The 13172-nt window shown below is 36.9% G+C and overlaps 1 protein-coding gene across 22 annotated transcripts in view; it reads left to right on the top strand.

Annotated features, from left to right (window-relative positions):
* The window catches only part of LOC139975392 (disks large homolog 1-like), a 155108-nt gene that overhangs the window by 127538 nt on the left and 14398 nt on the right, over positions 1-13172 (top strand). For all 22 annotated transcript variants that reach the window (XM_071983335.1, XM_071983334.1, XM_071983338.1 and 19 more), the window contains 8 exons: positions 2327-2429; positions 5257-5466; positions 6503-6707; positions 7272-7422; positions 7672-7828; positions 8900-9002; positions 11686-11797; positions 12231-12407. In XM_071983335.1, the coding sequence (XP_071839436.1) occupies positions 2327-2429; positions 5257-5466; positions 6503-6707; positions 7272-7422; positions 7672-7828; positions 8900-9002; positions 11686-11797; positions 12231-12407 (1218 nt within the window). The remainder of the gene's footprint in view (positions 1-2326; positions 2430-5256; positions 5467-6502; positions 6708-7271; positions 7423-7671; positions 7829-8899; positions 9003-11685; positions 11798-12230; positions 12408-13172) is intronic.

Below are 13172 nucleotides of genomic sequence, written 5' to 3' on the forward strand. Positions count from 1 at the left end.
TTTTCGTAACTTAAAACGAGTCAGATAACTTAGGTTACTTCAAAACTTGGAAATAAATCCAGTTTAACTATCCTTTCAGAAATTTTCAAGTGAACCACTGGGAGGGGGCATCACTCTGTTAGTAAACCTGCTTGATAATTGGTTGTTTGCTTCGTTGATATAGTTTTATACTGTATGTATATTCATAATATTATCTAATGCACCAGTGACTTCAATTAAATTATAAGGCATTGAAAGAAAGAGTCATAACATTTCATCCTTTGGGAGTGATAGGAGATCCAAGATATGGTGGGTTTTTTCGTCACCCAAATTTGAAAGTTTGTAATTTGAAACATTAGTCATTAGTCAGTGGTATAGTTTCATCTCTTCATTAACTTGCCTGTGTAGAGTCTCCTGTCACAAACAGATCTAAAATGTCCCTCTTTTGGGAGTAACTATCCTCTCCCTTGTTAACAGCCTCTTTTCATCACCGAGTAATGATCGTTAGCTGCATAATGATCACGTAATTAAAGTCTGATAGAATTGATCGTCTTTGGAGCTAGGCAGCATGTTCTCCAGGAACGATGAGAATATTTAGAGGGACCTCGGTCGTCGAGAGAGAAAGAGAGAGATAGAAAAAGAGCCCTGTTTAAGTAAATAGGAGATTGAATTTTACCTTGAAATTATTTGGATTATTTCTCATCATCTTCATAAAAATTGTTAAGACAACATTGATCGGGAGAGCTCTCATCTCATATCGTCTCTCTCTCTCCCTCGAGAATGACTGGAAGGATATGTTTAACTTGCCAGCTAGTATTGACTTACACGGACAACTGTAAACAACTTGTAAATAGAGAGTGACTGCGGACAAATTTACTAATTAATGGCAAATGTTTTGTCAAACGAGTTTTGTGAGAGCCTTGTTGCTTGTGAAGTATTGTACTGTGTGACGTTACTGACTAATGTTTGATCTAATTAGTCGTACTTCTTGGTCTCTTTATGGGGCGTGCCACAAATTCTTCCACGAGAGTCGTTCTTTTCTGTTGGGTGTCAGATGTTAGTTTGTTATGGCGGTAGGATGGATGACAAAACCTAAAAAGGTTTTGCTACTTTGCCTTTGTGCTGGTGGGGGTTGCATGGTGGATGGGTGGGTGGGTTGGTGGGAGGTTATGTTTTAATTTTCCATGTGGATAATAGCCCTTCAGTTTACAATGAGTGGAAGTCATTAGGTTGAGTGGTAGTCATGGATTGGTAAGGGAGTAACTGAATAATGTACTGATTTATATCTATTTTATCTGTTACATATCTGTTTATATATCTATTATATATATTGTTATATTATATGCTTATATTATATAATATATATCTATACCATGTCTATATATCATATATTATATATCTATTTATATATCTATTATATATATATATATATATATATTGTTATATAATATTATTATATAATATTATACATATCTATATATTATATATTTATTTATATAGATTGATAACAATTATATCGATTTATATCTATTCTATCTATTGGTAAGGGAGTAAATGAATAATGTACCGATCTTTAAATTTAAATAATGCGGTACCTAAACAAGTTCAATGTAAATCTTATGCTGGTTTTGCTAGGCGTAGTTATTCGTTTGAAAAGTATGGGTGGGAGGATGGAGTATGGGGGGGGGGCTAGGGGAGACATATTGCCACTATTGCTGTACCACATTTGAAGTAGACTTTTATTTTAGATCTGTTGATATTATAGCCTACATTGGAGAAGAGAGATTGGACTGTAGAGGGAGGACTCTACAACCGGTTGTTTTCTTTTGACAGGATATTTTTCTTTCTGTATCGTTCCCTTAATGGTTTCTTATAAAAATGAAAGTCACTGAAATCACTATGGAAACAATATGTAGATTTCTTGCCACCAACATGACTGTGTGAAACAGTTGTTCAGACACATCCTGTTTTGTAGTAATAAATCAGTTTCAGTCTTAATCAATTAATGATACATCAGTCTTTTGTGTATTAACTTAGTTCATGTTTTAATAGTAGGTGATCAGAAAGCCGATATAGTCTGCTTCAGGAATCAGAGTAAGCTTGGTCTCAACGTTGGGTTTCTTTGACTAAAATTAGTCTCTTCTAAATTCTAGATCTAGTCTTCAGCATGTAGGCAATGGTTTTCTTTTCTTTTCCTTTTTCTTTTTTCTTTTTTTATCCAAGTCAACCCTTTGTTGAGTTGTATTTATCATCCACAGTCACAAAACTTGTGCAGTTTTATGTAGCAGTCTGGTTGTTATGGCAACAAACGATGTTTTTCTTTTTTTCATCTTTTCATCTTCTCCAGAGTAAATGATGTAATTGTGAAGGTTAACGAAAGCCAAATCCTTGGAGTGTCTCACGAGATAGCAGTGGACGCCTTGAAACGAGCAGGCAACACAGTGCACATGGTAAGGTCTTTTTTTACTTTACCGATAAAGTAATTTTTTTTCGTAGCTAAGCCTTGGAAATATGCCAGAAAGACCGGAATTGCTTGAGCCATGATCAACGGTGCAGTTTACTTGTATTGCCACTCGTATTTTACTTGTATTGAGTGAGAATTTCGTCGCAATGACAAATGATAACCTTTGACTCCTCGGACAGTGCAGCGAAAAAATCTGGAAAAATTTGTCTTCAGTTAGAAGAAAATAGTGCTTTTGAAGAATAGTTCTGGTATTGTCACTGGCTAAAGTTTGTGGCAGTAGAGAACAGCTTCAGTAGGGATTGATTTTTCTAAGGCAGTTTAGTTTTTTTGGTGGCTATAAAAAGGCCCTTTAGCAAAGTAAAAAACAGAGGCGTCATACATGTTCAGCATACTGCCACATTCGGTCATGTTTTTGACATTCATCGCATTATTATAACTATATACCCAGGCATTGTCGTTCTGTGGTAAATGCACTGTCTAACAAACTTGTCTGGTTAAAAGCAGCAAGAAAATGTGCCAAGATGTGTAGAACCAAATTGCAAACCCATTAAAGGCATTGAAGACTTGCCCCAAACCATGTGCCGCCCTGTGAAAAGTTAACTTTCCGTTGCTTGCAAGTGAAGTTTTTTTCTTATTGCTACAAAATGCAGACAGTAATGAAATGTGATACCGTGTTATCTTTTATCTGGAACTGAAATGTCCATCGCTGCTATGTACACTGTGTTATGGGTATTGACCGTAGCTGCATGAAGTGACTGTACACTAGTGTCTAATTACCGACGGTAGCAAGCTATGTGTGTATTTTCTGGGATCGATGGTGGTGTCTAACACTTCTGTTACACCTCAGTCGAAAGTAGGTCAGATAACCGGCATGAGACGTTTCTTTGTGCGCGAGTCTTCACACCCTTTAACATAAAACCTTTGTTAAAATTGTAAGAAATATGCAAGATTAACGCCTTTCTGTCTCTAGATCGTGAACTAGAGTCAATTATGTGGAATTGTACATAAGGCTTTCGACCCCTCCTCCCTTCCTTAGTTGCCGCCCAGATAATGTCTTCCCCTTTAATATCTGTTCCTGTTTCATACTACCAAGTGTTGTTTTAGTCGTTTCCTGCCAAACATCTCCAGAGAAAGGGAAACCGATGCGGTTTGCCCGAAACAAATTCGTCGTTCGTCTCGGACGATTGGACGGCTCTTAAAACATCAGCCTTGTTCATGGTTTTAATTTTGGGTTTGGTGCATAGTGAGTTGATCAAGCAGAACTATATCAGCATTTTCCTCGCATTGAGGTGCATTCAGCTTTACTCAGGGAGTAAAGTACACTTGATCTGTGTCAGACAATACAAAGGTGATAGGAAAAATCTTGATCCTGACAAAAGTCTGGTTGAAAAATGATCACCACACAGCAAAACCGAGTGAAAAACCTGTCTGTAGTCGAAAACAATCAGTCAAGTCTTCCGATTGGTAGATTCGTAAGATGGGGTAAGTGGACGGTGCCCCAGAAGTGGGGGATGGGTGGGATGGGGTCGGGGATGGGGTGGGGAACAAATTGCTGAAATATTCCAGTCAATCAGCTTAGGTTGATAGGAGAGTGCGTAATGCTAACCAGTAAGTGTTGGGGAGTCAAACTGAATGTGTCTTCAGAGTTCTAGGCCTTGTTTGGTTGCATATCATATAATTCAGCATGGGATGGGGTGGGGAACAAATTGCTGAAATATTCCAGTCAATCAGCTTAGGTTGATAGGAGAGTGTGTAATGCTAACCAGTAAGTGTTGGGGAGTCAAACTGAATGTGTCTTCAGAGTTCTAGGCCTTGTTTGGTTGCATATCATATAATTCAGCATTATAAGCCTGCCGGACACTTCAGAGATCGAGAAGGCATGAACCAGAGGAATGTCAACTGGACGGTCGTGAACTAGTTGTCAATAGTTGTGGGGACCAATAGGCAAACAACTTACTCCAAACGACTGTTCTCTGTTAACAAAGCCATGCTCGTTTGGGTCAATGCAAGATTTCTTTCCTTTGATTTATTAATGTCGTTGAAAGTGGGTAGTTGCAGTGATGAACCACCAGTATTCTGCACAACCGTCACCGACCGCCAGTCGGGGAAACTGCACGTTAAGTTCTCCAGGCTGAAGCCCAGCCCACACTTGCTCAAATCTTGATTGGTTGTAATTGTTAGCACAGGTGCAACGCTCGACTATCCACAAGTTACTATTTTAGGTTCACTGGGGGCATTGTTCGGCTGAATTTTAGAGTGAGGTCATGCGTTATCCATCATTGTGATTTTATGGTTGTGTAATGCAGCCTCCACTCTACCATGGAAATAGGTGTTACACTGTCTTGCATCAGATAATCCTATTAATGTAGTTCACTTTTTGATATTAATTAGTAAACTGTACTCCTAGCTGAATGCTACTGTTAACTTTTAACTTTATGTTAAGGGGTGAGGAAGATGACATCACACCCTCATAAGGTCTCGTCAGGTGATCATCACAATCTGTGTGCTAAAGTAAACTTAGAACTAAGAATGCATGATGGAGTCTGAAATGTCCAAAAGAAGACCTAAAAAATAAATAAACAATAAAGATTCAAGTCAAAAGACTTTTAATGCATTTGAATCCTTTATTTGATAAATTAGCTCTGGTTTGGAAAGAAAACATAAATCTGCAAAGATTGGTGCCATGGAGATTTCAATTATGAATAATTTATGCTTTTTCCTTGACGATAAGATATTTTCAAAGTATATCACATTTGTTCCTGTGGCTGATACTTACTGAGCGTGACTTTTGTCTCAACTTCCTTCGTTTTCAGGTTGTCAGACGGCGCCCTCAGTTATCAGGTGCTGGTGAAGTCCTTAAGATAGAGTTAGTGAAGGGTTCCAAGGGCCTCGGTTTCAGCATCGCTGGAGGGAGGGGAAACCAACATATTCCCGGCGATAACGGCATATTCGTCACCAAAATAATCGACGGCGGTGCTGCAGAACAAGAGGGCAACCTTGAAGTCGGTGACAAACTCATGGCTGTAAGTACACCGTGAATATTCATGTTGTGCTCTTCTCCCTCACACAAAATTATACCCCATCTTCACTCGCAAATTATACATGTATGGAAGTGTTCTCTTTTCATGTAAAGGATGTAAGCGAAGGAAATGCGTTCCTTTTTTCTTTTCTTTTTTCCTTTTTTTTTCTTCATGAAAGTGCATTTCCTTTCAGATAGGCCCTTGCATTTATGCTGTGATAATAAAGTGTCTCCCTTAAAATAATAAAATTGAAAGAAGTATAGAAGTACAACCTGCACTGGTAACAGTGTTTTTCATCAGTCTACAACAATATTAAAGTTAATTTTGGGCCCTAAAGGCATCTTTTAAATAGCTATTGGGTTTAATTTGGTTAAATTGTTGAAGTACACAGACTTGCTTCAGACTGGCTTCATTCTAGATTTAATGACCAAAAAAAGTTTCTTTTATATATTCATTTTGTTATGTCCATGAAGTTTTTTTTGTCTAAAAGTATTAATTATTTTCCATTTAGAGTTTTTGAGCAGTTTCTAAGGCTACTTATTAATTCTGAAACTAGTACAAACCATTTTTGGGTTTGATAAGGTGGGGGAGGGGGGGGGGGGGAGAGGATGGGGTCCATTGAGGATATAAGGTGCTATTAGAGAAGTGTAAGCTGCAGGTAACCTCCATACTGAAATCAGTTCAATTTGAGAATCCCACTTTATAATACAGCTCATTAGCATACCATGTCTAAAAAAAATATTAAAATAAAACTATGTACCATATTCTTTAGTGTAAAAGATTAAGAACTGTCTCTTAATTGATCAATTCAAAGCATTGTTTGAAAAACTACTTTTCAAAACAAAGAAATAACCACAAATTTCTGACAGAACACATCGTATTCATTCAAAAGAGTGCAGAGAGTATTCTAACAGTATGCACTTTAGACATAACATAGGTTATCATAAATTTGTCCAATTTATCATAAATTACAAATCATTCTTTTATATACATATTTTTTTTTAACTTTCATTTGTCCACTTTATTCATCAAACTTCAGGTCGGAGATGCAAATTTAGAAGAAATATCTCACGAAGAAGCAGTCGGTATCCTGAAGGCGACCAGTAGCAGAGTATCCCTGACAGTCATGAAGAGAGTGGCCTTCCTGATGGGTGCCACGTACCCACCACCATCACCCACACAGAGTGCTCCACCACACTCCCCGCCAACTTCACTTCCAGATGTGCCAAGGAGTCCCAGAGAAGGTAATTAGTTCGGATTGAAATGGCCCCTCTGCCTCATCGAAATGAAAGGTCACATGTCAAAGTGGCTGAACCACCAAGTTTAACAAATACCAGCTAGGCAAAGTGTCAAAAACAGAAAAAAAGCTGCAGCAGCTGCAAGTTCCCCTGCAGCAAGGCTGAATCAACTCTATAAACAATAGAGATTATTGTTTTCAGCAGATAAAACAGTTCCTATTGTGCAGCCTATCTGCAGGATGCTATTTTTGATTCATTGCCAAATACTCTGTTACCATATTAACCGGCAGTTTGTAACAAAAAAACCCACGAAGGTCGTTGTTTCGGACTGCTTAAAATTTGATGTCCTGATATGAGCAAACACTAAGAATTATTTCTACGTAAAACTGGGATCGTAGGCTACATATGTGAAATGAAGGAAGTCGCACATCCCAATAGGAAAAGTATTGGTTAACCTGTGTATTATAATGGAATAAATAACTGGAGACTCTACATTAAGTTAATTTGTTTCTCAAATCTGTCATAAATTGTGATTATTTGGTTGTGTGTGTTTTTTTTTTCTTTTTCCAGCTTCATACCAGCCTTCACAGCAAGCTCCAACACATCAAGAGCCCCCAGCACCGACGTCTCCAGGGGTTACAGCGAATGGTCAAAGGTCACCCAGCGAGAGCAGTACCACAGCACCGCAAGTGTTTATCAAAGGCGACGATGATTTTCCAAAGTGAGTAGTCATGCTGCCGAAATGTTCAGACCGAAAATGAAATGTGATTCCAAACAAAGAGAGCAGGCGATGTGAACAAGGCTGTTGTTGTTTACTGTGGCATGTGTACACAAAATGACTTTACCAAATGATTTACAAAACTCATATCTTTTGACCATATTTGGTGGTTCCTTTAACTATCTATATTTAACTATAAAGCCTAAAATATTTACCTCCATTGCAAAACATGTTATTTCTAATTTTGTTTAGGCATGCAAGGACCGTGGTCCTTTCGAAAGGTCCGACCGGTCTGGGCTTTAATATTGTTGGCGGTGAAGACAATGAGGGCATCTTTATATCTTTCATTCTCGCCGGCGGGGTCGCGGATCTTAGCGGAGAGCTAAAGAGAGGCGACCAGATTCTATCTGTGAGTATCCTCAATATTTAAATCAGTTTTTTACTTGACAAGTTAAGAGAGAGTACTCTGATTTTAATTTAATTTAAGTTAATCAAATTTTGAATGAAATGATTTTCAACTTTTTTAACTTATAGCCTACTATTCTAGCAAGAGAGTAATATGTTACTATAATTTATCCCTTTTCCAACAGAAAGACACATTTTCAATGGATCTGAATACCTGTTTTAATATGTTGTGTCAGTTGAATGAATGAATGACTATAGCATTTTCCAAAAAATTAAATTAAAAACTACCTCTTTTTCTACTCCTTACATCATATGTTTACATTGTTACCAGAAAGGTCTCTTTACCATTTCCAACATGTCTCATTCTAAGAGATTTCAGTTTTGTCAAGATACACTGCACAACTAGTAAAAAAACACAAGTTTTTTTACTTTATTCCATACTTATTAACCTTGCTTTGAAATGAATCAAAGTAAACAAGACATCTTTTTTTCTGTCTTTTTTTTTCTCTTTTTTTTTTTCTCTTTTTTTTTTCTCTTTTTATTCTCATTTTTTTCTTTTTTCCTGATGACAAATTGATTAGTAATTGGTTTATTTTGTTGGCTTCAATAAGTCCCAGTACTCTATTGTATGTCTTTTGTGTTTGATCACTAACGAGGCAAAGAAATTATAGATTCATGAAGATAGATAGTTTCAATTCTAATGTTGTAAGTTTTCTTTATTATTCAGACCAAGTGAGTTATGAATTTCAAGGCTAGTTTTGTGGATTTTGTTAAGTTGGGGGGGGGGGGGTTAGCATGATGGGTGTGGGGGCTTGTTGTACTAGCGTTTGCACTAGTGGTACTATTTATATAGTTATCCTGTGGGTGGAAAGAGGGGAGAATACTCTGATAAAAAGGTTTCTTGACTTACTTAGATGTTTAAAACATTGATTTTAGAGGAAAGAGCCCTTCAGAGAGATTGAGATTCCGTTCTATAGTCTAAATATCTGTCAGATAACTGTCCGTTTGGATAAAATTGGAGAAAGAAGCAAATAATATATACTCGTTATTTGATTGTTTTCTCTCTTCATTCCAGGTGAACGGTCGAGACCTCAGTGTTGCTACACACGAAGATGCTGCATTAGCCCTGAAGGGGGCGGGCTCGACCGTTACCATCGTAGCCCAGTACAAACCCGAAGGTAACACATTTTGAATTCTCCACAGATCCAACTCGAACATTTTTTTCAAACAGAATACAATGAACCCTTAATAAATGGAAACATTAACGAAAGAGAGAAAGAAAAAACAAATTCCCCCAAAAAACAGGGGTTTTTTTTTCATTTTTTTCATTTTCTTAGGTACTGGCATGGGATTACATGGCATGGGCAGTGTTTCACTGGCATGGACCCCCCTCCCTTCCACCTCACCTCTCCCTCTTCATAACCCAGCTATGTGCCTTTTACAATAGGCATTCATTCAATGATAAAGTCATAAAATCCCAGTTTTTCCACCTGTTTGAATCTTTTCATATTTTCAAAGAAAGTGATATATTAATGTTCCCTTTCTTTTGGGCCATAGACATAAAGCATAGCATACCAATACATACTGAATCTTTTAACCTACATTTTGTGTTATGATTTGAGAGTAGTTTGTTTACTGATTTTAAGGTTCTAAATTAATATCTTTCTGTTCCTTATCTACTGTACTCTTGCTTAGTACAGTATTAAGTTTCTTTAATAATTAACTGCCTCCCTTAACATTTATATTTGCACTTTATATAAGTGATTTATTACTCAAAGCCAGAATTCATAACGACAATTTGTCTGTATTTTTTACTTTATTTTATTTGTTTGCATCCAGTCACTGCGGTCTGTGGTTTGGTATTTAGTCAGCAAGCCGAGTTTTGGAGTGCTATTGTTGTTCTTCTTCTTATTCCTAGACACGAATTGTTTGTCAAAACCCATAAAAAATGTGATCTCTCTGGCTACAGTAAAGAGATCTGTTTTGCAAGACTGAAAAAAACAGCAGTGTATATCTGTAAAACGTTCATTATTGTTATGTAAACAATAAAATAGTTCCAAGGGAAACTTGATAAGGAATGTGGTTCATTGTAAAATGAAGGGTGCTTGTAAATATAAATATTCTGTAGCACACCAGTTTGTAGTTCAGATCGAAGTACAGCTAGATAGAGGACACAATACACGGTGGCTTTATTAGTTGGAAGTATCTAACGCTGTGTGCATACTCTCTGGTAAGATATCCCGGACATGTTATTGATCTTTTAGTGATGTGCGTGAATTCTGATGGAATGCTCTGTCAGTCTTCCGAAGAGATGAATCTAAATTGCTTCTCGTATCATTTACTGGACTCATTCATTTATAATTATGTTACACATTGTCTGGAAATGCGTGTGCTACAAGACACCCCTTCACTGTAATACCACACAGCTCTAACTGGTATGGGCTTCAAAAGTACATCGCTGCTGTTTGTTGAAATGGTTGGAATGTTTGCATTACAGCGTTTGTTTTTGATAGCAATATTTGTTTGCCACAGTGAACAGTCATTTTGCAGACATTGCTGCAGTAGTTTATGTACTGTGTTAGTGTAGTCCTGTGGAAGTACAGTAGTGTGTAGATTCAGCATAGCCTATACCAGTACCAAGGTAAATATTAGTATATTACTAGGCTAGCTGTAGCTCATGTATTTACTGTACATGTTATATTACCTGTTAGTGTAGTATGTAGGCTATGTAAATAGTGTGTGTATTATTTAGTAAGTAGCAGTCTGTGTACACCGTAACAGTTCTAAGGTTGTTTAATATACAGAGCGCATATGATGTGGAACCTGTAGTGAATAGTGTGCACTCAACTGGAAATGTCTGTACTTGATAATACTATATATTTAATGAAACTCTTACCACCGTACTTTGGTACAAGAAGAATAGAATAAGCATGTGTTAGCCTATGAGATGCAGTATATATTGTTTGTAGCCAGGGTTTGGTACATTGTGTTGAAAGTATAGTATCAACAGTTTATTACAGTACTTACTTACTAGCCTAAGCAAATAGGATACATGTATTAATGCAAGCTCACTACTGTATTATGGTAGTACCTGATTTTACATTGAACCACATTGTGTGTTTTGTATAGAAACTGTGTGTATGTGTGTTTGCATCCTTTTGTCTACTTATAAAGTGTCAACCACTTCAAAAGACTATCATAAAATTGAATTTTCAACTAATATTATAGTAGTACATAGGCAGTTATGAAACTTGTACCGTTAACAAAAGATTTTTTACAAATTTTCTCTGTGGTTTCATCCAGTGTGCCGCACTCAGAAATATGAGCATAACAGCTGCAGATGTCCTTTCATGTTACTCTTTGTGTGTGTGGTTGGGGTTTTTTTCTAACCTCATAATGTTTTTGTTCTTCACTTTACTAAACTTATATTTAGTGTTTTACTGCAAACTAATAAATCCATTCAAAGCTGGTTGATGGCTCTTGCTAATGGAGACTTGATTGAAGCAGTTTATATAGTTTGCTCAGACCGAATTATTAAGATTCAATGAACAACCTTTTGTGTTGCATTGATCTTGGTAATTTTTGGAGACTAATCCATACAAGAATCCTATAACAGTGGGATTCATTAGCTGGCAAAAGTCAAGTTTCTTTTCATATACAAAAACAGTTAAAGTTGAGAATATTTACAGGAAAATTTGGTTTTCTTCTTTTATATTTGGTTAGTACTATTAAACATGATAAAGTGTGTAGAACACCAAAACGATTTTTGGAACGAAGTTGGAATTTGTCATTAAGTTCCCACTGATTAATGTTCGTCGGAGGAAATTAAATCTTTTTCTTTGTTTTCATATATTTTGACAGAATATAACAGATTTGAAGCCAAAATCCAGTCACTTCGGGAAGAGATGATTCAAAGCTCTGCCAGCCCGACTGGAAGTCTAAGAACAACACCCAAAAAGACATTTTACGTCCGGTGAGTCATTTCGTCTCCTAAACTTCGTCCTTGGGAGGCAGCCGAGAAGTCAAGCTTTCCTATATCCCTGTGGAGCTAATTAACCCTTAATGGTCTTTGTTTGGGTTGAAAAAGTATTGCCATGAGAAATACCAATGAAAACTGCTGTTAAGTGTTATTTGCTGTTAAGTTATTGTTTTTGACTATTTTGGTTGGAAAGTGGAAACTTTCATCTCTCGGCAGATTTGTGTCGCACGATCACACACAAGAACTTATTTTTAATTTAAATGTGTTCTTAGTTATTCCATAATGGTTAAGTGTACAGTAACACCCACACACTGATTTGACAGTTGCAAGTGCAGGTAAACATTGCTTAAATTTTCCAGCCTTTGGTACGGTTGTCGCAATGAACGATTTCATTCATTCATTGAATTTCCTTGTCTTCCGTTTGCAGATCTCTATTTGAGTATGATAAAACCAAAGACAGTGGTTTACCAAGTCAGGGACTGAGTTTTAACTTTGGCGACATCCTGCACATCACCAATGCAAGCGATGATGAATGGTGGCAAGCTAGAAGAGTCCTACCAAATGGTGAAGATGGAGAAATGGGGGTCATTCCAAGTGATAAGAGGTAAATATAACTCCCCCCCCATCCACCTCCATCCACCACCCACCACCTCCATCCACCACCACCATCCGTCCACCACCCACCCCCATCCATCCACCACCCACCCCCATCCATCCACCACCCACCCCCATCTACCTACATCCTCATTTCTCCACCCTTCTTTCATTTCATCCTCCATTGACATTTTGGTTGAGATAGCAAAAGCCTTTGGTTTGTACAGGGGACTTGTTAAAACATACAAGGTGTGCTTCATCAGTCAGTACCTTGGCAAAGAACCTATCTAGGAACACGGTGTCAAATTTATGCACATGTATCAGCTACAAGAGAATTCTGAGTGTTATCGTCCTTTCGAAGAGATTTTTCAATGGTAAATTATATTTTCCAATTATAAATTATCCCCCTAGGTAATGGTAGTACAGTTGTTACATTTGACAAAGAAACAGGAAAGTAACATCTGTTCGGGAGGAACATAATTTATTTAAAATTAATTATAACAAATATGCTCTGAACAGCAGACATGACTTAATGCTATTACTATACATATTCATTGTATTTCATCAATATTCATATTTGTTCTGTTTAATACTATACATATTCATTGTCTTTCATCATGTTATTAATAGATCTATTTAATACTACCAGCACTTTGCTCTAGTCATTACCAAGTTTCTTAAAATATACCATTTTCAGAATTTTATGATTATAATAAAAATATAGGACATTCTTTTCAAACTCGGTGTTTGCTTTCAAATTGTTTCAAACATTACA

This window comes from Apostichopus japonicus, chromosome 10 (genome assembly GCF_037975245.1).
Source record: "Apostichopus japonicus isolate 1M-3 chromosome 10, ASM3797524v1, whole genome shotgun sequence".
NCBI classification, from domain to species: Eukaryota; Metazoa; Echinodermata; class Holothuroidea; order Aspidochirotida; family Stichopodidae; genus Apostichopus; species Apostichopus japonicus.